This window comes from Malania oleifera, chromosome 2 (genome assembly GCF_029873635.1).
Source record: "Malania oleifera isolate guangnan ecotype guangnan chromosome 2, ASM2987363v1, whole genome shotgun sequence".
NCBI lineage: Eukaryota > Viridiplantae > Streptophyta > Magnoliopsida > Santalales > Ximeniaceae > Malania > Malania oleifera.
The window spans coordinates 76,747,208-76,774,254 of NC_080418.1; the positions used below are offsets into that span (position 1 = coordinate 76,747,208).

Below are 27,047 nucleotides of genomic sequence, written 5' to 3' on the forward strand. Positions count from 1 at the left end.
AATGGGCCAGAGATAATAGCTTTATGCAAATTTTTTAACAATAGTACCATACTTTCGCTGAGCCTTACCCTGCAGTCACACTTTACCCATTGGAGTCACAAAAATGCAGAGGGGGTTGTTGAAAGGGAAGAGTGCCTTAGAGAGATTCCAAAGTTTAGATGTGTGTTGAGAGAGAGAATCCATTTGCTCTAGTGCCAAAAAAAAAAAAAAACCCACCAAAGCATGGTTAAGGTTATTTATAGGGAGAGTCAAACATGTGTGGCTTATCATCCTTCATCAAGAGAATGCTGTGTTCAGGTCTCAGCCAACGAGAGAGAAATTTTTGGCCCAATTGAGTGCAGCACATGGCTAGGGTGAGAGATGAAAAAGGTGCATGTTACAAACAACACATTGAGATGCTAGAGCAGTGTAGGAATAGGCTAAGGGGATTTTAACTCCCTTTAACAAACCCTGATTTGAGCCCACTGCCACAACTCCGTAGAACATACCATGGCTGGGTTCATAGGGAAATCCCGTACAAAAACCAATCTTGAGAGCATGCCTTGCCAGTTTGACATCTTGTGAAGGTTCAAGCATAAGATAGTTAAACAATTAATTTGTAATTGTGCGTATGCAAGCGTAATGTGGACCAATTTCATAATCTAGGATGAAACAGTAATTTCACGCTTGGACATGGGCGTCTAAACCAGACTGCATGTATCTTGATGTTTGCTTTTTGTTTATTTATTTATTTTTTCTGTTTACACTATTTATCTTTCTTTAGCATTTTCATTTGTTTTGGGGTTTGTTTTGGGCACTTTGCTGGTAGTAGGTTGTGAACCTATCCATTTTCAGAAAAATCTACATTGCCATTCATTGTGATAGAGATGCCGGCTGATGGCAGGGATGTTAGTAGAGACATTTGTGTCAGAAACTGTGGGTTGGAATGGTCTCATAAAATACTATTTAACTTGAGCTCTTTGTTGAAAGTGACTGACTATTTCTTTGCTCCTGCCTTTATGTTATTACTTAAAGTTCAATTCTACTTACTTTCAGCTGTCAGGCAATCTCTTATCAGCATATGGATATGGTGCTCCTGAATTTGAGTCTGGAATTTATACGTACAAGAGTGATGTTTACAGCTTTGGAGTAGTAATGTTAGAACTCTTAACAGGCCGGAAGTCATATGACAGGTAAAAAGAATAATAGCACCAAGTACAAATCAAGTTGGGATTTTGATGGTATGCCCATTTTTTTCTCTCCCATGCTAATTTTTATGTAAAAAAATTGTAGGACACTGAATCGAGGGGAACAATTTCTTGTGAGATGGGCCATCCCTCAGCTTCATGATATTGATGCATTGTCAAGCATGGTTGATCCTTCTCTCAATGGGGAATACCCTGCTAAGTCTTTGTCACATTTTGCTGACATTATTTCCCGTTGTGTTCAGGTTAGTTTGTTCATGGTTTTGTTCTAAAGTCTGCGTACCTATTTGCCAAATCTTTGATTCGTGGAACATCATTGGGTTCCAAATTTATTGTGACCACAAGTTGTAGGCTTGGAAGCACGTACATCAACAAGCGACCAAGAAACAGCAGAACACAATACCAATACAGCAATACGGAAATTAAAAAGAACAAAAAAAGACAAGAAAAAAGAAAAACTAGCATATGACACAAGACTGATACGTCAATTCATTAATTTTAAGAATATATACCTAGGTATATTTAGTATTGTTTTTCCATGTAAAATGCAAAATATGCAAGTAAAATAAATTAAAGGTGAATTACAGGCATTATTCTCGTTCACATTTTACAAATAAATTCCTTTGTGTTTATTTACCACATTTAAATTTCATAATTACAGATTACACATTCATAAAACCATCAAATTTATAAAAAAACACTAATTCAACATTAGCAAACATGGAAACCATTGTTCCAACAGCAAATAGAAATCCATCAATAAGAGATATTAAAAACTAAAATGATCAGGTGTTCCAGAAGTATCCAAAACATATCAAGAAGTGTCTATAAGTGTCCAAAACATATCAAGAAGTGTCTATAAGTGTTCAGATGTGTCCTGCTGTACTGCTGGACTATGAGACGCACTCATGTTTGACACGCTCGAGGGGTTTTGGAGTGTTGGTGCTTCTTAGTTTATAGGATGTAAACAATGAAGAAATAAAAACTAGCACACGAACGCAACGCAATTTGCATGGTTCAGTAGTATGCCGACACTCAACTAGTCAATCATATGGTAAGTGATGTAAGTCATATCCACTATTAGATGAGGAATTGCGGACTAACAAACACTCCACCTGTCTCTAAACCCATAAGATGAACAACCACCAAATGCTTCTTTTGTTCCAGTAGAGTTTCAATTCTCAACTTGATTATGCAAAGAACTCTTTACTCCTGAGCTATCGACCATCTGGTGAGGCCCCTTAGGAACCACAAAAAGTCTTTTAATACAATGCACATTGCAACATTTGAGACAATGTTTCAATTTGAGTAAGCTTGTGACACTTGTCCTTAGCTAATTTGCAGTTGCGTTATTGTTTGTAATCCCATTTGGGTGTATTGTTGTTCTGTTGATTAGCTTGTTTGAAACAGAAGGGTGGAAGGATGACTTTATAAAAGGGTAATTTTATTTTATTATTTATTTATTTATTTTTCTGGTTGTGGGGTTGAAATGTCTAGGAATGCTCTGGTGAGCTCAACTTCTTTGTATATCTTAATAATTAAGCATCTAAACATTTGATTCAATGCATATAATAATTTGGGCTCATACTTGAGCAGCCATCATCTATGCTAATGAGGAAGAAATCTGCAAATTTTGAAAATTTCTCTTTCTTGCTTCACTCAGCCATTTGGTCATGAGAAGAAATTTTGTTCCAAAAAAAATATTAATTCTACATGTGAAATTGTGAATTGTATGGACAGAAAATTATCTCATAATTGTGTTTCATCACTGAAGCTCTATATGGTTTGTTGAGTTCAATCATATGACCTAGCTCATGTTCTATTGTTTTTTAAAGCAACACCCATTAAATTCATGATGGGTTTAAACTTATGAAGTTATGACAGGTGAATGAAATGACAAAGGTTTGATATGAATTATTGCATTGAAGTATTTTATAGTTTGTGGATGTCATCTAACCTTAACTACCCTTTGCAGCCTGAGCCAGAATTCAGGCCACCAATATCCGAAGTTGTTCAAGATCTTGTTGACATTATATGGAAGGAGCATCATCCAACAATAAATCAACGGGGGACTGACTAAGATTAGGAAATCCAATTTAGTGATTCCAAGTGATGAGTAGTGAAGACAGAGGGATTTAATTGGCAGGAATTAACCCAAGATCCATGAATTGTAAAAAGAATGCAGGTTTGATGCCCCCTGCTGCCATGCCCTGCGATTCATCTTCCAGGGCTTACCCAAGAGTCTTCAAGGTGTGTGTCTTCAAGGTGTCTGGGACAGAAAAAAGGTTGTGACATCTTCCTGATCATTTATCAGTTTGTGATCATTCCTATGTTCATTAGACTATGCAATGGTGTCAGCATGGCTCAAAAGAGAACCCAGTTATTTTATAACGTTTCTTCTGTACTAGTAACATGCTTCTACTTTGTTCTGTAGACGAATGTAACATATTCTACCCCCCTCTTGCTCTTTTGGGTTGTTTTTTGTTTTTGTTTTTTTTTTTTTTCACTTTTTCCAGTTTTATTCTTTCCCTTTTGTTTAGTTTTTTTATTTTATTTAAATTTTTTTGTTCTTTTTTTTTTTGGGGGGGGGGGGGGGGGGGGTGGTATTATTCATGTAATTCTTATAGATTTGTTGCATTATTGTTTTTGTTTCTTTTTGCTGACAAATGTAACATCTTCTCTACCTTTGTGCTTGTCTGGTCTTTTGCTTGCCTTCTCCCCGCCCCCCCCTCTCTCTCTGCAGCAGAGGGGGGGGGGGGGGGGGGGGGGGGCAGCAATTTTGTGATGTATACTTCATAACAAATTTACTGCGATTGTGGGATTATGCATGTTCTTTTGGACTGTAAGCAGAAAAATGATGTTTTGAGAATGGATATTCTTGTAAACTGATAGAGCTTACCCTTTCAATTGACTTGAAAAACGGTACTCATATCGTAATATTTCTTTGGTGATGACAAGATTGTGCTGTTATGCTAGTATGGAGAAATGGACTACACTGGATGGGTGGAGAAAACTTTTCCCTTTTTGTAACCAAGTTCATATATAGGTTGGTATATTCATGTAATTCTTATAGATTTGTTGCATCATTGTCTTTGTTTCTTTTCTGCTGACAAATGTTAAATCTTCTCTCCGTTTGTGCTTGTCTGGGTCTTTTGCTTGCCCTCTCTCTCTCTCTCTCTCTCTCTCTGCAGGGGGGCAATTTTGTGATGTATATTCATAACAAATTTACTGGGACTGTGGGATTATGCATGTTCTTTTGGACTCTAAGCAGAAAGATGATGTTTTGAGAATGGCTATTCTTTGTAAACTGTTAAGAGCTTTCCCTTTAATTGACTTGAAAAGCGGTACTCATATTGTATTATTTCTTTGGTGATGACAAGATTGTACTGTTATGCTAGTATGGAGAAATCAACTGCACTGGATGGGTGGAGCAAACTTTTCCCTTTTCGTAACCAAGTTCATATATAGGTCATGTTTGGATCAAGAATTATTTACCCTAAGTCTCTATCATTTGTCTAAAAGTTCACCTTGAGGTCACTCTCCTTGTCACTACCCATTGTGTTTCTTGACATAAACTTCACTAGGCTGAAAGACCACAAGGCGGCCGTAGAAAAAGCTAGGGTAAGAATTTTTTGTTCATTCAAGTAGCAAGACATTTTTCAACACTGGTTGTGAAGAGAACCACTCAAGAATTTGAAAAGACAACTAATGCAATGATCCTTGATTCTCATTAAATCTCCATTTATATTTTCAGTTGAGGCAAATATATTCCATTTTTTGTAACACCAAACTTAGCTTATGTTACATGATTATAAAGTACATTCAACCAAGGATTGCTGATAGTGCGAAATCCTAGTGTCAAACTATGCATTCACAAATTTCAAGAATACATCCTCCATTTTACAGTTATTGTCATTTGATTTGTGAGCAATTGCTTGTTTTGTCATTTCTTAGGCCTCGATTGTGATACAAGCCTTGTTACCAATAACATGACCTTTTGTATATATGTATATATTAATTTATTTACCTTGAATTATTGTCATAGCGACCTTACCATTTATCCCATTTCTCTCGATAAAGGACTTTTAAACTTGGGGGCTAGAGCCTAGATAATATGGCTATGCCTAAAATTTGGAAGTTCTGCCACAGTGCATTGAAGCATGGTATTTGATCGAATAACATCTTCTCAATATACTATGATGTGGTGTTTCTTAAAAGTATTTTTAATAATTGTTCTTAAACTTCAGGGGCTTGCTTACCTTTCCAAACCCTTTTGTGCAATATATATATGTATATATGAAGAAAAAAGAAGGAAAAAGAAAAAGAGGATTTTTCTCTTAAACTTGGGGGCTCCTTGCCTTTCCTAGCTTTTTTGCAAAAATTGGGGAAAAAAAAAAAGAGTTTGTCAAACAACTTTGGTTTTCTTGATTCATCTATGAAGCAAAGTTTGATTTGTGCCATCTCTGTAGGTTGAAACACCTAGCATATCTTTTGCATCCTATTATGTCGTTATCTATGTGCTACAACTTTAAACCAACATGTAATGGTGTAGCTTTATGCCATTTAACTTTACACTCCATATGTTGCAATTTTAAGCTATGCATAGTTGTGCCTTTATGCTATCAATTTTGCACTTTATACATCGGGTTATTTTACATAGCCTTATGCCATTAGCTTTTCACCTTACTTTAGATCATATTGATTGTTGTAGCTTCATGCTATCAACTTTGCACTCCATATGTAGTAGCTATGAGCTATTTTGCATTATTGCAACTTTAAGTTGTCAACTTTGCACCCCCATACGTTGCAACTTTGGGTCATCTTGCACTATTGTGGCTTCACATTGTTAACTTTACTCCTCATGTGTTGTGGCATAGGGTCATCTTGCATTGCTATAGCTTTATGTCATCAACTTTGCATCTTCATATATTGTAGCTTTGAACTGTATTTTGCATTGTTACAATTTCAGTTGCTAATTTTGCATTTGTATGTTGTAGCTATGAGTTGTCTTGCCATATTGTGGCCTTATATTGTCGGCTTTATGCCCTTTAGATTGTGGCTTTGAGTCATTTGTGCATAAATGGTAGGAAATCCTACCAACCACTGCACTCTTTTCTTAGCCCCGCACAAAGATGGTAGGCAATCCATTCTAGCCCCCATACGTTGCAGCTTTGGATCATCTTGCACTATTGTGGCTTCACATTGTTAACTTTACTCCTCATGTGTTGTGGCATAGGGTCATCTTGCATTGCTATAGCTTTATGTCATCAACCTTGCACCCTTATATATTGTAGCTTTGAACTGTATTTTGCATTGTTACAATTTCAGTTGCCAATTTTGCATTCGTATGTTGTAGCTATGAGTTGTCTTGCCATATTGTGGCCTTATATTGTCGACTTTATGCCCTTTAGATTGTGGCTTTGAGTCATTTGTGCATAAATGGTAGGAAATCCTACCAACCACTGCACTCTTTTCTTAGCCCCACACAAAGATGGTAGGCAATCCATTATAGTCCATGTTTCTTCTTTTTTGTGCAGAGACAATATATAGGTTGATCTAATCATTGCACATTTTTCTTTTCCCTTTACACAAAGTTGGTTGTAAGTATGAAAAAACTATTGCATCTTTTTTTTTTTTTGAAAAGTTGTAACATAGTTTGAACTAGTAGGCACACTTTTTCTTTTCCTTTTGTGCAGAGATGGTAGGAAATATGAACAATCAATCAATATTCTTTTCCATTTTGTGCACAGATGACAGAAAGTTCAAAACAATCATTATACCATTTTTTTTTTCCTTTTTAAGAAAATATGGTAGGAAATATGAATTAGCCATTATATCTTCTTCTCTTTTTTTTGGCTATAGATGATAGGTTGTTGGTCCAACCACTACACCTTTCCCTTTCTTCACTTAACGACACTTCACGAAAAGATGATAGGTAGTTTGTTCCAACCAATGCATCCTCCTTTTTGTGCTAAGATGGTAAGCGATTAGAATAACCTAATCCAATTTTGTTTTATTTTTAATGCAAATAGGGTATGTAGTACGATCCAACCACTACGCCTTCTTTCTTTTTTTATACAAAGATAGTAGACTAGCTATTGCACATTTTTCTTTTCCCTTTGTGCAAAGATCGTAGGCATTCCATTTCAGTAAATGTGCTTTCTTTTTCCATCTAGCATTATCATCTTTATCCATTCTTTTCTTTACTAGTGTCTAGTGTTAATCCTAGACATAATTATGTGCTTTTCTAAAACTTGTTACATTATTTTCATGAAAAAAAACAAAAAACAAAAAGGAGTCCTTGTGATGTAGGACGGTTCTAAGTAGCCCTAGTCCTATGGTTTACCCTATTTGTAGCACACACACAATATCACAATCTAAGGGGAGAATTGAATTAACTAAGCATGAACATCACAAACATATTTTAGTGATCACAAGTTGTTGAGATTTAAAAAACGTATATGATTTGGTTTAAAAGCCTTTAGTTGATCATTTTATTCAAGTAATCAAGTTCACTTTAAGAGATGTTATATTACAAGTCTTAGATCACAAGTCTTAGCGTACAAATCAAATATCCCTAAGCATAGTACTAGCAAGCATGTTCATGTTGAAAATCTAGAAAGATTCAAAGAGAATGAACAAGGTTTTCAATTGAGGATTCATGTGGGGTTTCAAAGCTTGCAAGGGACTTTTAAGGGCTGTTTTAGATGGTCACAAACAATGAATTGAAATGAGTTTGTCAAGAGGTTTGGAATGACAAATTCCAACGCACATGAGTACTTGATCGCACCACGAACAAGCTTGTTGATCCTTAGGAATCTTGAGACAAGAATGAAGTTCGAGGAAGGTTGTGGCCCTGAGCTATGAAGGAGGAGTTGATGTAGGACGGGATGGATCGACCTATGTCCTACGATTCGACCCTCACATAAGCACAAGCACTCAAAACACTTTGAATTAAGAATTCAATTAACCAAATATAAACACCATAAATCATGCTACATTTCACATGTTGTTGGATTTTTGAAAAAGGTGTACAATTTTGTCCTACAAATAAGTCCCAATTGTTCACTGATCCAGGAGTCTAGTTTTATGTGGATGATGTTACTTTCAAAATCAAGATTACAAGTTCTAAACTATCACACTAATATTCATGCAATTGATTTGAACTAGCAAGTGTTAATATTGAAATCTAATGGTTCAAATAAGGAATTTTAGGCTTTAAGCAAAGAGTTAAATACTGATTTACCAATAGATTCGTTGGATGACTCGACGTTATTCAACACAAGTCTTAGATCACGTCACAAGTCCTTCGTGCAAGCTTTGAAACACAAGATAAATGCTGCAATGAAGGGAAGGGATGATGGTCGTATGGGTGTAAAAAGAGAAGTGGCCGTGGGGGTGTGGTTTGGGTGGTGGCTGTGTGGGTGAGGGGAGGAGATGGAGATGAAATCATTGGATAGATAGTGGTCTCTCACCACTTGATCTCCAGAGAGAATGAGATAGCCTCACACTATACAATCGTAAGATTGGACAAAGCTAAACAAGCTTCAACAAAAGGATTTCCATTCAATATTCAAACTTAGCTCCCATATGAGTTCTTACAATGACATATATAAAGACTTAGTAAGGGGAGACAAAGCATTAACAACCTTAGACTCCCTACACAAGCATAGGAGAAACATAATAAATACTAACAACTTACTAGACACATTAAATTCTAACACAACTTACTAACACTCTTACAACTTACTAAGTACACACATGCAAGCTTGGTTGTCTTGCATTATTACAAATTAAATATAAAACATTAGCCAAAGGAGGAGCCCAAATCCATGTGGGCGCATGGAGTTGTGTGGGGCCCACATTGGTTTTCTTGCTTCAACACTTTTCTTGGATCTTCAAATATAGTCTTCAAGCACTTAATAGTCTTGTAATAACATATCCAAGCAAATTATAAAGTTAACACAATAATAATAAAGTATTCAAAACAAGTCTTCCATCCAAATAGTTAGATGGTCTTCAAGTATGATTTTTCATTAATCTCACGTGTTCCTGCAAAAAAGTTATGAACTAAAGTGGAAATTTGGAGGTCATTCACGTGTCACCATGTCAGCAAAGTAGTGGACATCGGGAGGTCATCCATGTGTCACCATGTCGGTAAAAGATACAAGTAAGGCAAGTTGATCCCCATCATCTCTCTCGAGCCCAAAAGAATTCTTCTTTGAAGAATGTGAAGTGATGTACTGAGAATAGAACTCCTGGTTGAGACGATGGAGGTCCTCTTTAAGTATCCAGCTCCGCTTAGAAAGTGTCTTGCCTCTCCACTTGACCAAGAACTTTTGGTATGATCCTGCTCGTGTGATTGTTGTCTTGTCATCCAAAATATCTTCAATCTTATCAAGGTTCTTGGGAATGGGTAAGGGTGGAGGCAAAGTCAATTTAGGGGTTTCATGCTCATGAGGGGTAGGGCAAGGAGTAGGATCACCTACAAGGTTAGTATTGGATGGTTCCACAAAATATGATGCTTCAAGAAAAGGGATTAGATATTCAACATTAAGCACATTGCTTATGCCAAAATCAATAGGAATATCAAGCATGTAAGCATTAGAACTAATTTTATTTAAAACTTTGAAAGGACCCATATTTTTAGCATGCAACTTTCTTACCTTTCCTACAGGATTCTGCTCAGGACGAATATAGACCACAACCATATCACATCTGAAAATTCTTGAAACTTGTGATGTATATTAGCACTAGATTTATAATACTCATTATTCAAGTTAATTTTCATTCTTATTTCAGAGTATAGATCATGTATATGCTTTACAAAAGCATCAGCTTGTTCACTCACTCTAGCCCATGGAGGTAATAGGATAAGATCTATGGGCTTCCTAGGTTGGTAACCAGTGAAAACTAGAAAAGGACTTAATCCTATGGTTCTATTCACTAAACTATTAAATGCAAATTCAGCCATAGGAAGACACAAATCCCACAAACCTATGTTCTCACCTATTAGGCATCACAATAGGTCACCCAAGAACCTTTTAACTACCTCAGTTTTCTCATCAGTTTGGGGATGGTAAGCACTAGAAAACTGGAGTTTGGTGCCCAACATGACCCATAAGGTCTTCAAAAAATAACCTATGAGCTTCGCATCCCTATTGGAAACAGTGGTTTTGGGAAACCTATTCTTGACTGCAATCTTGTTGATTGCTCTATTATTGATGCACGTTCTCCAAGTGTCATCTTTCTTGGGAGTAAGGAGGGTAAGGCAGGCACATAGACTTATGCTCTCCTACATAAAGGCATGTTCCCTCAGCTTATTCACTTGTTTCATTAACTTCTCATGTTCTCTCGGGTTCACTCTATGATGTGGTAACTAGGTAGAGATGAACTAGAAACAAGGTCAATGACATGTTGAATCTCTTTCATGGGAGGTAACTCACTAGGTGGCTTATAGATGACATCCTTAAACTTAGAAAGTATAGATGATGCTTCTAGTGGTGTTTCATTCTCAGGAAGGGGTATTTCAGTCTCCTGAGTAACGACTCTTTCATGGGAGGTAACTCACTAGGTGGCTTATAGATGACATCCTTAAACTTAGAAAGTATGGATGATGCTTCTAATGGTGTTTCATTCTCAGGAAGGGGTATTTCAGTCTCCCTAGTAACGACCACTGACACTACCTGTGTATCATGACTTTCCTGCTCAAATTGTTTTTTACTTTCTCAACTAGCATCTTTCTTTTCCATCTTATTTTTCTCACATTTCGACTCTAGTGGACTCAAAATAATTCTTTTGCCATTACACCTAAAGGAATAAGTGTTGGCACGTCCATTATGTGAGACATCAAGGTTATAAAGCCATGATATTCCTAAAAGAATATGGGCAACGTCCTTGGGAAGGACATCACACCAAATCGTGTCCTTATAATCACCAATCTTAATGGGGACTAGGCATCTATGGCTCACGGGCATGGTAGTGGCATTAACCCAAGCCACCTTATATGGTTGTGGGTGTGGCTTAAGTTTCAAACCCAACTTTTCGGCTGCAGATTTAGACACAACATTCACACAACTACCACCATCTATGATCATCTTGCAACTTTTACTCCCATACTCGATGTAAGTATGGAAAATAAAAATGCGGCGCCAATCCTCTTGATCATTGGGAATGATCATAGTTCGACTCAGCAAACTCAACCTGGCACTCTCATTTAGCTCACTTGACAACTCATCTATTAAGGTCTCTCTCTCAACATCAAACTTATGATCTAGATAAGGATTCTCGACTTGAGTAGACATCCTAGGGGTTGGGTAAGGACTTGGCTAACACTACGGAAGTCCTTTGGAATGGTGTTTGGTCACACAAAGTAGGGTGAAGTGTGAACCTAACCTAGCTAACATCCAAATACCCAAAATTCAGAATATAGGTAAGCTGTTCTAGGCAAAACCATCAATTGTTTGCCTGAAATCGTTGACGGTTTTAGATAAAGTTTGAAATCCTATGGCTGTAAGGGAAAATGGAACTTTTGAGGGTTGCCTAATTCGACCTATGCTTTGATACCAAGATGATGTAGGATGGGATGGTTCGATCCATGTTCTATGGTTCAACCCTTACATAAGCTCAAACATTCAAAAAACTTTCAATTAATAATTCAATTAACTAAATATAAACACCACAAATCATGCTTCATTTCACATGTTGTTGGATTTTTTAAAAGGTGTATGATTTTGTCCAACAAATAAGTCCCAAGTGTTCACAGATCAAGGAGTCTAGTTTTATATGGATGATGTTACTTTCAAAATCAAGATTACAAACTCTAAGTTATCACAGTAATATTCAGGCAATTGATTTGAACTAGCAAGTATCGGTATTGAAATCTAATGGTTCAAATGTGCTATTCAAATAAGGAATTTCAGGCTTCAAGCAAAGGATTGCACAATATAAAATAAGGACTCAAATAAATACTGATTTACCAATAGATTCTTTGGATGACTTGACGTTGTTCAATACAAGTCTTAGATCACACCGTAAGTCCTTTGTGCAAGCTTTGAAACACAAGATAAGAACTGCAATGGAGGGAAGGGATGATGGCTGTATAAGTGTAGAAGGAGAAGTGGCCATGGGGGTATGGTTTGGGTGGTGGTTGTGTGGGTGAGGGGAGGAGATAGAGATGAAGTCACTAGATAGATAGTGGTCTCTCACCGCTTGATCTCCGAAGAGAACAATGTAGCCTCACACTACACAATCATAAGATTAGATAAAGCTAACCAAGCTTCAACAAAAGGATTTCTATTCAATATTCAAAATTAGCTACCTTATGAGTTCTTACAATGACATATATATAAATACTTAGCAAGGAAAAACAAAGCATTAACAACCTTACACTCCCCACACAAGCATGGGAGACAACATAATAAATACTAACAACTTACTAGGCACATTAAATTCTAACACAACTTACAAACACTCTCACAACTTGCTAAGTACACACATGCAAGCTTGGTTGTCTTGCATTAATACAAATTAAATATAAAACATTAGCCAAATGAGGGGCCTAAATTCATGTGGAACACACAAGCCGTGTGGGGCCAACATGGGTTTTCTTGCTTCAACACTTCTTTTGGATCTTCAAATATGGTTTTTAAGCACCAAATAGTCTTGTAATAACATATCCAAGAAAATTATAAAGTCAACACAATAATAACAAAGTCTTCAAAATAAGTCTTCCATCCAAATAGTTAGATGGTCTTTAAGTATGATTTTCCATTAATCCTATGTGTTCCTACAAAACAATTTAACTAAAGTGGAAATCTAGAGGTTGTCCACGTGTCACCATGTCAGCAAAGGATTGGATATCGGGACGTCGTCTATGCGTCACCATGTTGGTAAAAGATATAGGTAAGGCATGTTGATCCCCATCAGAAGTGGGGCGTGGAGTGTTGATGATGACGTGATGTTGTCGTGGTCTCTCACCACCCAATCTCCAGGGAGATGAAACGTAGCCTAACACTACTCAATCACAAGGATAGGAACAAGCTTCACAAGTGATGTGTTCCTAAAATGCACTATTTTTGGCCCCCATTTACTGATTCTTTGTGTTATCCTTGGTGGCTTCATTATCATATTTATTGTGTTTTGATGATATTAACCTATTTTTTGTTCCTAGTGTATTACTATCTTTGTAGATCCTGTTAAGTACAGGTCAAGGGACGAATACATGAAGTATTGGTCAAAAGACAAAGACCGGACCAAGTAGATGTCAAGTAAGAAAGATCAGATGGAATCTTGCTTGGAAAAGACCCAAGCACAACCAAAGGAAGACTTAATATAGAATTATTTGTAATGAGATGTGTTTGAGGTAGTATTCATTGTAACTCTTGCGGTTTTGTTTCTTAGATGATTTATGAGCAAGAGTTGAGCAATTGCACATGCATACTAGGACACATGAGTTTATAGGATTTCACCTAAGTCACAAACTCAACTTTCATAGTTTCAAAGTTAAATCAAAAAGTTTGTCAAAAGAATCCTAAACTCAAAATATGTTTTCACAAGGGACAATTTTTTAACATCCTAGTATTATAGACTTTTATATACTTAGTCCGGGTTTTGACAAAACAAGTTTTTGTCCTAAAGAATCAAGGAAAACAAGTATATGTATATATATTTTTTTAAAGGACATACTAGCATACAAGATATCAAAATGAGCTTTCAAATGTGTTCTCATAAATAAGATATCTTATATTCAAAAGAAATTTCATGAGGACAAGTTTCAAATTATATTAGCGTTATAATCTTTCACAAACTCGGTCCTTGGTTGGATTTAAAACCTTTATCGGAGTAAAATCCAGAGCAAAAAGATCAAATGGAGTATTTGGTGGGCACCTCTTCCCAAGGACAATCCGTGACCAAACCACTGATGTTCAACGACTCCAACTACCCGGCTTGGAAAAATCGAATGACCATTTTCATCCAAGCACACGATCTCAAAATATAGCGGGTCATCACCAAGGGAAATTATAAGTTCAAAAACAACAAAGGTGAACCAAAACAACTTGAGGAGATGTCAGATATTGAAATAAGGTTAGTAGAGTTTAATTTCAAAACCAAAAGTTTTCTTTATTGTGTTTTGAGTGACAATGAATACAATCGTATTTGTGGTTGTTGGTCTTACAAGGCTTAACATCCTGTTTTGATGCTAACAAATAAATGGAACTTAACAGATTTGGTTAAGTGATGTCATTTCAGGATTCAATGATGAATGCAAGGTCAAGTGTTCAGAAGGATTCACGAAAGCTTATATTTCAAAGAAGGATGATTAATATGAAGCCTAAAGCATGGATTCAAAGATAAAGTTTGAAGATCATGAGAACATGAGAATTAAAGAGAACTTGATGAAAGATTAAAGAAAAATGAAACAAGTTTAAAGACCTCAAGGAATTCAAGAATTGAAAATTTGAAAGAGTTTGTAGGAAATTTCATGAAAGTACTTCAAATAATTTCAATAAGGATGCATGAAACTCTTAGGTTAATTTCATGGACCTAGATACCTTTTAACATACTTGAAAAATATTTTTATAAGGTCAAAAATTATTTCAAAAAGGTTAGAATCATTTTTGGAATGAAAAACACCAAAAGGAGGATTTTCTAAATGCTGTTAATTTTTTTACATCCTTATTGAGGTGCATTGTTATCTATCAAAAACTCCTTATTTTAAAAAGTGCTCAACTTGAAAGTTATAGGATATTCTCTTAGCTTTCTTTTGACATCAAGCTTGTCAAAGTTGGAGTTACATAGAAAATGTTATGACAAAACCAACCTAAGGGTACTTGAAGCTGACAGTAGCCTGACAGCAATCTAATTGTGTTCCACCAGTAGACTGACTGTGTCCCACCAGTAGACTGCCAGTGCTCCACTAGGTGCCTACCACCCTACTGCCCCTTTAAAATAACTGGACAGGCGACTGACCAAATATAACGACCCCGACCTACCACATGGGCCTAGAGTGCTACTTTAGTGATGTTAGTGTACCTGCTACCTTATTCATCAAATATAAAACACATATACGCAGTGGAAATAAAATATAAAATCCTTAAATTACATTACTAGAGTTCTAACTATATTTATACACAAATATATCCAATTTCACATAATTACATTTCATAAAACTAAACAAAAATAAAGTCTCTATCTACACACTACCTACATAAAATTTACACCACTAGCCCGGCTCCTCTAGTTTGCTAGACCCGATCTCTAGGATTTCTTGAAAAGACAGTTTGTAAAGTAGGGGTGAGGCACAGCTCAATAAGGAAAAAACTAAGTTAATGTCAGTGTGTGGCCAGCATGCATTTAGTGTACAAAAAAAACCAGTTCACTAAGAAGATAAACACATTTATGAAAACATTCTTATTTTACACTCACACACACAATTAGCTGAGGATAGAGAAGATTACCCGCCCATACAAGTAGCTTCCCTCTGCTCTAGTACCATTACTACTACCAGGGCACTCACCTTTCTTAGTAAGCCCTCAAAATTATCTTATTAATTATTCGTATTCACATAAATAAAACATATATGCATATAAGACACTCCCTGTAACAAACACGTCATTTATATCCCCATGGCACAGGTTGTGCGGCCCGAAGGCTGGACTAATGTCCTGGGGGATCCACCCAGATAGTAGTCATTTATACTCTCTTCTAAAATACTCCGTGGGTAGACGTAGCTCCAACTACTGGTTCGATTGCCTTCACCCAAGGGTGCATTCTCCTCACTTTGGCAAATCGGACAAGGCCACCCTACATCTCTCAGCATATAGGTGTGGGCGCACACGGCCATATAACAAATCTTTAGCAACGATACCGTGCTCACAATACACTGGTCCCCAGGGTTTCTAAAGCATATCATGCAATTTAGATAATAGAAATCACAATTTAAAACATCATTTCACATATATTTCTTGTTATTCCAAAAACCCGGCCCACGACCAAAAATACAATCCAGCATATAGCCATCAATTAAAACTCGGCCCTCGGCCGTCAAATAATAATTCTGGCCCTTGGCCAATCAAACAATACCCAGCCACTGGCCATTTGTTCAAACTCTTGCATTTCATAAACAGTTCCAGTATTTTCACAAGAATTTCCATTTTTTTTCACTACAATTCTAGTATTTCTCAAATAATTCAATATTTCAAAATCTCAAATCCAGATATACAAGAATCCATACAAATTAAATCATCTTCCACACAAATTTTCACATTTTAACATATCCATATAAACAAACAAGCTTTCTTCCGTTCATTTTATTCAAAAATACCATACCATATATCCTAAGTTTGTAAAATCCATTTCGAACAATTGGTTTTCAAAATAACCTTCAAATTCTTAAATAAATAAATAAATAAATAAATAAATAAGTAAATATATTAATTAAATCAGTTCAAATTAAATAAAATTCCTGACTTAACTTAATCTCCTTCACTTGATTCTTGGAAAACCCGCTAACTCCCCGACCTATGCCTCAGGTGTTCAAAAACCCCTGAACCCTGAAATTTAAATTTTACCATATTATTCATCACAATCCCTAGAGTAACTTTCCCTAAAATTATCCTAGGTTATGTATACCCTAGATAGCCTAATAAAAGCCTAAATTATCAAACTTACCCCCAATTTAGGATTGGTACCCCAGAACTTCAATTCGAAAACCCGCTCCGGCTAGATTGTAGAGAATCACCCCACGAGTCTCCTGAAAATTTTCGTTCATTAATAGGGCTTATAGTTTAAGAGAAATTGAGGTAAGTTAGAGATTTGGCCGTACCCCAAGAGATATGCCTATGCCGCTCCCATGACAGATCCGCTCCAGTAGAAGTATTGGTGGCGGCAAGCAGAGCCCAACAGTATTTTCAGATTTCCCATCGGCCGAGTATTGGAGACGGGATGGAGGAGAGTGGGAGAGAGGAGACAAGGAGACAGGGACGCTGAGAGAGACTGAGAGAGAAGCTGAGAGCACATAGGAAGTAGGAAGTCGAAAAGAAAAAAAACAGTTGCTTCTTGAAGAAGCTGATTCCATTGTATATATATATATATACATATCTTATTTCAATATGTTGTTTTTTTTTATCATACTATTTATTTTACTTGTTAATTTAATTAATTAATTTAAATAATTTAAATTTTAATTATTATTATTTTAATTATTTTAATTATTTTTTTTCCTTCGGTTTACTACATTCCTCCCCCCTCAAAATAATTTCGTACTTGAAATTTGTTAACTACTATCGATCACTTCCTTAACTCACGATCCATGTTTATAGAAGAGTCGATAGCCATCCACATAGCGGTCCCGTCCCAAGTTTATTAACTACCCTCACTTATGGCGGAGGAATACTGTGGTTACAATACTGCCTTTGGGAAATTACAATATCCATAACAAATTTTCCAAAGACTATCCATAATTAAAACTTCCAAAAACTAACTACACAACCTACTATAATCCCTCCATAAACAACCATACCCTTACCCGTATGGCACTAGTCCTCACTGAACAGTTGCGGGCACTTTTGGCGTATTTCCGTTTCTAACTCCCAAGAAGCCTCCTCAACTGCATGATTCCTCCATAAAACCTTTACTAGCGGTATATATTTGGTACGTAGTTCCTGTATTTTTCGATCCAAAATATGAACTGGTACCTCCTTGTATGCTAGAGTATTCTCGATCTCCAACGATTCATAACTGATCACATGCGAGGGGTCTAGAACGTACCTCCTCAACATGGACACGTGGAACACATTGTGTATCTTAGATAGCGCTGGGGGTAATGCTATCCTGTACGCCGCCGAACCAAACCTCTCCAGAATCTCAAACGTCCCAATGTATCTAAGGCTCAATTTGCCCTTCTTTCCATACCTCATCACCCCCTTCATCGAAGAAATCCTCAAGAATATCATATCACCTACTTCGAATTCTAGCTCCCGTCAGCGAGTATCCGCATAACTCTTCTACTGACTCTGGGCTGCCTTAATCCTTTCCCTAATAAGTTCGACCTTTGTAGAGGCCTTCTGAACAAGTTCTGATCCCAAAATCTGCCGCTCGCCTACTTCATTCCAGTGCAACGGAGATTGGCACAAGCGATTATACAAAGTCTCATACGGTGTCATTCCAATGCTGGTCTAGTGACCGTTATTATATGCAAACTCAACCAATGGCAGATATTAGATCCAACTGCCCCCAAAATCTAACACACATGCCCATAGCATATCCTTGAGAATTTGAATGGTTCATTTGGACTGTCCATCCGTATGAGGGTGAAATGCAGTACTAAAAGTGAGTTGAGAACCTAACACTCCCTGTAAACTCTTCTAGAAATGGGAAGTGAACCGCGAATCCCGATCTGAAGCGATGGACACGGACACGCCATGTATTCTAACTATCTTTTGAACATAAAGTTCTGCCAGCTTATCCATGGAATAACCTATTCTAACCAGAATGAAATAGGCAGTCTTGGTCAATTTGTCAATCACTACCTATATAACATTCTGTTCATGCAACGCTGAAGGCAATCCTGATACAAAGTCCATCGAGATATGCTCCCACTTCCACATAGGGATGTCCCATGGTTGAAGTGGTCCCGCTGGCCTTTGGTGTTCTGCCTTCACCTGCTAACATGTCAAGCACTGACCCATAAATTTAGCAATTTTTCTCTTTATGTTACTCCACCAGAACGATTCTCACAAGTCTCTATACATCTTTGTGCTACCTGGGTGAATAGTATAGAGAGAATAGTGAGCTTCCCCTAGAATCTTCCTCTTTATCTCTGCGTCATCCGGCACACACAATCGAGTGTGAAATCTGAGAACTCCATCCTCAGCAACATTAAAGTCTATGTGCTACTTATTCTGTATTTTCTCTACAATCTCCATCAACTCTGCATCTTTCAACTGAGCTGTTCTGATTCTCTCCCGTAAATTCGGTTGAACCACCAGACTAGAAATGAACGCCTCATGATTCCCTTCTACCAATTCTACACCCAACCTTTCCAGGTCGATCACAATCTAGTACGAAGCCATAACCATTGAGGCTGACGTACCCCCATATTTTTGGATTAATACATCGACTACCACGTTCACCTTTCCTGGATGATAGCTAATGGTGCATTTGTAATCCTTTATCAACTCGAGCCATCTGTGCTGCCTCATATTCAACTCCTTCTGGGTGAGAAAATACTTGAGACTTTTATGGTCAGTAAAGATCTCGCACCTTACACCATAAAGGTAATGTCGCTAGATCTTCAATGCAACCACAACTGCTGCCAGCTCTAAGTCATGAATAAGATAGTTCTTTTCGTACTCTTTCGACTGGCGAGACGCATATGCAATTACTTTCTACTGCTGCATTAGAACACAGCCAAGTCCTTTCTAGGATGTGTCACTATAAATTACAAATCCACCCTCACCTAATGGAAGGGCCAATATTGGGGCAGTGACTAGACGTTGCTTCAATTCCTGGAAGCTCTGCTCACATTCGTCGGTCCAGTCAAACTTCACATTCTTCCTCATGAGTTATGTTAAAGACCCTGATAATTTGGAGAACCCCTCGACAAATCGGTGGTAGTATCCGGTAAGATTTAGAAAACTTCTGACTTCCTGCACATTTTTTAGCCTTGTCCAATCAACCACGACCTCTACTTTGCTCGGATCCACTGAAATCCCTTCCTTGGATACTACATGACCTAGAAATGCAACCTGCTCTAACTATAATTCACATTTCTTAAGTTTGACAAATAACTTTTTTTCTCTAAGCACCTGAAGCACTAGTCTTAAATGAGCTTCATTCTTCTCAAGGCTCCTCGAATAGATCAAAATATCATCTATGAACACAATAACAAACTGGTCTAAGTACTCGTGGAATACCTTGTTCATCAGATCTATAAATACCGCGGGAGCATTCGTCAACCCAAATGGCATAACCAAGAATTCGTAATGGCCGTACCGAGTCTGAAAAGCAGTCTTCGATATATCATCTGATCTAACTTTCATCTGATGATATCCAGATCGCAGATCGATTTTAGATAAAATCTACATACCCTAAAGCTGATCAAACAGGTTGTCAATTCGGGGTAATGGATACTTGTTCTTCACCATTAGTTTATTAATCTCCCAGTAGTCAATGCACATCCTCATCGACCCGTCCTTCTTCTTCACAAACAACATTGGTGCACCCCAAGGCGATACACTCGGTCTGATAAACCCCCTATCTAGAAGCTCCTTTAGTTTCTCCTTTAACTCCTTTAATTCAACTAAAGCCATTCTGTATGGGGCTTTAGAGATTGGTGCTGTTCGTGGGATCAGATCAATTGCAAATTCCACCTCCTGATTAGGAGGTAACCCCGGTAAATCCTCTGGAAAAACATTAGAGAACTCCCTTATCACTGGGATATCTTCTAACTTGAGCTCCTCCTTTGGTGCTTCCTTCACCACTGCAAGGTAACCCTGACATCCCCCCAAAAGTAACCTATTTTCCTGGATAGCAGAAAGGATCCGTGGTGCCGAACGATCACCAACCCAAAAAATACAAACTCCTCCCCAAGAGGTCTGAATACCACCTCCTTCCTACGATAGTCAATGCTCACGTAGCTGGATGCTAGCTAGTCCATGCCCAGAATAATGTCGAAACCACGCATATCAAGGACTATAACACTAGCAAACAACACTTTCCCCTGAATCTTAACTGGATAATCCCTAATCACATTGCTACATATTAACACTTACCCTATCGGTGTGCCCAATCCTTACTCAGTCTCCAACAATGGAGCCTTTAACTCACATAGTTTAACAAATCCCCGAGACATAAATGAGTGGGTTGCACCTAAATCAAATAATACAATGACACTATCTGACAATATGTAAATAGGATATAACCCGACTTAGAAATTTCACCCTTAACATAATTAATACAAATTTGGAATAATGGAATTGATATAATATACGATTTCTAATTTAATAATTCATACTCCAATTCTATCACAAAACCATTGAGGTAAAAATTTCCATCCTAACATTAACTTCACACACATACCCACTCATCCTAACATTCCAATCTAAATTTCATGAGTTCAAGTCCCTCAACTTAGAAATGAAACCATCGATGGATTTACCATGGTTTTTTGAAACTTGCGACTGATACAGAAAATCATAAAAGTCCGTCAATAGATTTCTGCCTCCAAGCTTCTGGACCAAAACTCAACTTAACAAACCCAATCCTATCCCTATCTTATCTCAACATGTACTCTGGTAATTATCAATCCTCAAAATCTGTAGAACCTAGCAAACCTAGGCTCTGATACCACCTGTAATGACCCTGATCCACCACATGGGCCCGAAGTGCTACTTTAGTGACGTTAGTGTACTTGATACTTTATTCATCAAATATTAAACACATATACGCAACGGAAATAAAATGTAAAATCCTTAAATTACATTACCAGAGTTTTAACTATCTTTATATACAAATATATCCGTTTTCACATAATTACATCCCATAAAACTAAACAAAAATAAAATCTCTATCTACACACTGCCTACATAAAATTTACACCACTAGCTCGACTCCTCTAGTCTGCTAGACCCGATCTCTAGGATTTCCTAAAAAGACAGTTTGTAAAGTAAGGGTGAGGCATAGCTCAATAAGGGAAAGATTAAGTTAATGTCAGTGTGTGGTCAGCATGCATTTAGTGTACAAAAAAAACCAGCTCACTAAGCAGATAAACACATTTATGAAAACATTTTTATTTTACACTCATACACACAATTAGCCAAGGATAGGGAAGATTACCCGCCCATACAAGTAGCTTCCCTCTGCTTTAGTACTATTACTACTACTAGGGCAGTCACCTTTCTCAGTAAGCCCTCGAAATTATCTTATTAATTATTCGTATTCACATAAATTAACAGATATGCATATAAGACACTCCCTGTGAGAAACACGCCATTTACATCCCCATGGCATGGGTTGTGCGGCCCAAAGGTTGGACTAATTTCCTAGGAGATCCACCCAAACAGTAGTCATCTATACTCTCCGCTAATATATTCCACGGGTACACGCAACTCAACTGCTGGTACGATTGCCCTCACCCAAGGGTGCATTCTCCTCATGTAGGAAAATCAGATAAGGCCACCCTACACCTCTCGGCACAGGTGTGAGCGCACACTGCCACATAACAAATCTCTAGTAATGGTACCGTACTCATAATACACTGGTCCCCAGGGTTCCTAAAGCATATCATGCAATTTGGATAATATAAATCACCATTTAAAACATCATTTCACATATATTTCTTGTTATTCCAAAAACCCGGCCCATGGCCAAAAATACAATCTGGCATATAGCCATTAATTAAAACTCGGCCCTCGGCCGTCAAATAAGAATCTTGGCTCTTGGCCAATCAAACAATACCTGGCCACTGGCCGTTTGTTCAAACTCCTGTATTTCATAAACAGTTCTAGTATTTTCACAAGCATTTCCAGTATTTTTCACAACAATTCCAATATTTCTCAAACAATTCAGTATTTCAAAATCTCAAATCCAGATATACAATAATCCATACAAATTAAATCATCTGCCACACAATTTTCCACATTTTAACATATCCATATAAACAAACAAGCTTTTCCCCGTTCATTTTGTTCAAAAATACCATACCATATATCCTAAGTTTGTAAAATCCATTTCGAACGATTGATTTTCAAAATAACCTTCAAATTATTAAATAAATAAATAAATAAATATATTAATTAAATCGGTTCAAATTAAATAAAATTCTTGACTTAACTTAATCTCCCTTACTTGATTCCTGGAAAACCCACTAACGCCCCGGCCTACGCCCCAGGTGTTCAAAAACCCATGAACCTTGAAATTCAAATTTCACCATATTATTCATCACAATCCTTAGAGTAAATTTCACTAAAATTCCCCTAGGTTCTGAATACCCTAAATATCCTAATAAAAGCCTAAATTATCAAACGTACCCTTGATTTAGGATTGGTACCCCAGAGCACCAATTCGAAAACCCGCTCCGGCTAGATTGTAGAGAATATCCCCACGAGTCTCCTGACAATTTCCATTCGTTAATGGGGCTTATAGTTTAAAATATTTTAAGGTAAATTTGAGATTTGGACTTACCCCAGGAAATACGCCTACGCCGCTCCCACGACATATTCGCTCTAGTAGAAGAGTTGGTGGTGGCGAGTAGAGCTCTATGGTATTTTCGAATTTTCGATCGGCTGAGTATCAGAGACGAGATGGAGGAGAGTGGAAGAGAGGAGATGAGGAGATGGGGTCGCTGAGAGAGACTAAGAGAGAAGCTGAGATGACGCAGGAAGCAGGAAGTTGAAAAGAAAAAAAAATAGTAGCTTCTTCAAGAAGCTGATTCCATTATATATATATATATATATATATATATATATCTTATTTCAATATATTGTTTTTTTTTATCATACTATTTATTTTACTTTTTAATTTAATTTAATTAATTAATTTAAATAATTTAATTTAAATTATTATTATTATTATTATTATTTTAATTAATTTTTTTTTTCCTTCGAGTTACTACACCAAAAGTGTTAGTCTACTACCATGCGGCAGATTTTAAATTTTTATAACGGACAACTTTTTTAAATGAGATTGCTTGGGGCTCAAACTTTGTGAAAACTTGGGGAATACTCTAAGTCACTTGGGGATCAAGTTACATACTTTTTCAAGTCTATAAATAAGCCTCAAGATCATTGAATTAATTACCAAGAATCAAATTTAGCACTCAATACTCACTCAACAGTTCTCATCATTCAAAGGCTCTCAAGCTCACATATTGTGCACGAATTTCTAATTGAGTTTTTGTTGATCTTCTTCCACCGGAATTGAGCAATCAAATTCTAAATATTTCAATCATTGAAAGAATTATTCGATGATATACTCCCTTGAGCTTCAAGTTAAAATTCCATATTGTTATTTATTTTGAAGTATATTGTGCTCAAAGTGTACTAATCTACAATGTTTTGAGAGTGCTATTGTGTGCAGCTATTATTTTGTGTTTTCTTGTATTTCTTTGACATTCCAAGGTGGTTGGATCATTGGCTAAGCATGGGGATATCTCTTAGAGAGGCAGACTCTAGCCTATTGAAGGAGTGACCGAGTGAGGGGATATCACTTGGAGAGGCGGGCTCTAGCCTACTAAAGGAGTGTGTAAACGGTGTTGTTCTTCCTGAAAAAGAAACTGGTTTTAGTGACTCCTTTAATGGTTTGCCAAAGGCGAGGACATAGGTTGGGTATAAGCCGAACCTTGTAAAAGTCGTGGTCTCACTCTCTCTTTCCCTTACTCTTTACTTTCAGCATATATAAACTGCGTGGATGTTTTAAATATCTAAGTCATATACACTACGTGGATTAGATATTAAATAAACTTAAGATTAATTTGTTTTTGGGATTGCAAAAATCGAAAGGGAGTACGTTAGTTGATCAATCTTTTGCGAAAACTGTAAAGTAATACACTGATTGATTCAACACCCCAAGACTCTTTAACTTAAAGTTTATTTAAGGTCTAAGTATTTGGAAAGAGTTATTGGATGTTGTATTGGATATCAAATTGAGAGACAAATTTCATATATACAGGGCTTGATTCAAATTTATATAAACAGGGTTGCACATAAGTTGAAAAAGCTAAGAGTTTCCATTAAGTTGCAAAGTATATCTTGATTGAATTTTTTATGATTGATTGGCTTGGTTAATTTGATTGATTGAAAGTTTTTGTGGTCGTGGATTGAATAAAAGGAATTAAGTTGTTGTGCATTATCAACAAAAGGTTAAGTTTTCATTAAAGAAATTAAAAGAAAATTTTAAATCCTAATTCACCCCCCTCTTGGGACTACACCTTTGTTTTTCAATTGGAATTAGAGCGGGGTTATAGAAAATCTTAATTAGTAGCTATAAAAAGATCTTAATGGCTCACATAGGTGTAGCTCCCTTTAGAGAGGGACAATCCTCAACTAGGCCTCCTATCTTTTGTGGTTTGAACTATACTTTTTGGAAACAACGTATGAGAATTTACCTTCAAACTATGAATTGGAAAGCTTGGGAGGTTGTCATCGATGGTGACCTAATTCCCCTTAAACTAGTAGATGGAAAACAAGTTCCTAAGGAGAAAGAGGATATGACTGACTTAGATCACAAAATGCTGCAAGTTAATTCTATTGCTATGAATACTTTATATTGTGTCATTGATATGAACAAATTTAATAGAGTAATGGCTTGCAAATTGGCCAAGGAAATATGGAATAAGCTAGAAGTAACGTACGAAGGCACTATAGATGTTAGGGATAATAGGATTGATATGCTTACAAAAGAATATGAAGCTTTTAGGATAAATCCGGATGAATCCATAACTAATATGTACACTAGGTTCACTCGCATAATAAATTCCCTAAATGCCTTAGGAAAAACCTACTCTACTTATGAGATGATAAGAAAAATTCTTTGAGGGCTGCCATCTATATGGGAACCAAAAGCCACTGCCATAACGGAAGGAAAAAATTTGAGAAACACCTCCTTAGATAAACTTATAGGTTCTCTCCTCACATATGAAATGTCAATGAATGAAAGAAGTGGAAAAACTAAAGCCTAAGATTCTATAGCCTTCAAAGCTTCAAACTCTAGTAGTGAAGAAGAAATGGATGAAGATGAATTAGCCTACATATCCAAAAAGCTAGCAAGAATACTAAAAAGGAAAAATTAATTCAAAAGAAAATCCAAATCTGAATTAGATGAAGAAGAAGAAGAAGAAGAAGAAGAAGAAGAAGAAGAAGAAATTAGCAAAAATAAATCAAAAAATAAAACTCCTACATGTTATAATTGCAACAAAGCTGGACAGATAAAATCGGAATGTCCACTACTTAAGAAAGAGTCTAAGAAGAAAAATAAAAAGGCCATGAAAGCCACTACTTGGGATAATTTGAGCACAAGTAGTTCGGAATGTGAATCAAGGGACCAAGAGGTTGCTCATACTTGCTTCAAGGCATGGGATGATAATAAAAAACAATATTCCTCATCCAAATCGGATAATGAATATGATAGTGATTCATCTAATGAATCCGATAATGAGAGCATGCCATCTTATGAAGAACTTCAAAATGATTTATTCAAGATGCATAAGATGTTAGTTAATGTGACTAAACTATATACTTCATTGAAGAATAAGAATGAAGGTATAATGAAAGAGTTAGAATCCCTTAAAACTACTGAAAGAGAAAAGGATTCAAGAATCAAGAAAATAGAAAGTAAGAATGAAGTTATGAAAAAAGAGTTAGAATCTAAAAATCTTGCTGAAAATGAAAGAAAATTGAAAATCAAGAAATTAGAAAGTAAGAATGAAAAATGATGAATGAAATAAAAGACCTTCAATCCCTATCCTCTATGGAATATCGGAAAGACATATATATTTCTGAATTAAAGGATAAGATCATAAAAATGTCTCAAGAATTAGAGAAATCTCAAGAGAATGTTGATGGCAAGAAAGATATTGACATAAATGATCTCAAAAATCAAATGAAAGATAAAGAAAAGATCATTTACAACTTCACAAAAGGGAAGGAAAACTTTGAAAAAATGATAGGCTCACAAAGAATGTCGTTGAAAAAAGAAGGCATTGGTTTTAATGGAATTGAAAATATAAGGAAAAAGAGTCTTTACATGGGATATTTTTCAAAAGCATCCAAAGATTATGCTAGCACATCTTCTAATGCCTATACTAACACCATATGCTATCAATGTAAGAAAAAGGGACATATAAAGTTTGAATGTCCATTTAAA

The 27,047-nt window shown here is 36.5% G+C and overlaps 1 protein-coding gene across 6 annotated transcripts in view; it reads left to right on the top strand.

The window, feature by feature from the left end:
* LOC131149453 (protein STRUBBELIG-RECEPTOR FAMILY 3-like) overlaps positions 1 to 3,867 on the top strand; it is a 62,893-nt gene extending 59,026 nt beyond the window's left edge. For all 6 annotated transcript variants that reach the window (XM_058099896.1, XM_058099898.1, XM_058099897.1 and 3 more), the window contains 3 exons: positions 1,036 to 1,172; positions 1,273 to 1,429; positions 3,160 to 3,867. In XM_058099896.1, coding sequence (XP_057955879.1) covers positions 1,036 to 1,172; positions 1,273 to 1,429; positions 3,160 to 3,264 — 399 coding nt within the window. In that variant the 3' untranslated portion in view covers positions 3,265 to 3,867. The remainder of the gene's footprint in view (positions 1 to 1,035; positions 1,173 to 1,272; positions 1,430 to 3,159) is intronic.
* Positions 3,868 to 27,047: the final 23,180 nt, after the last annotated feature.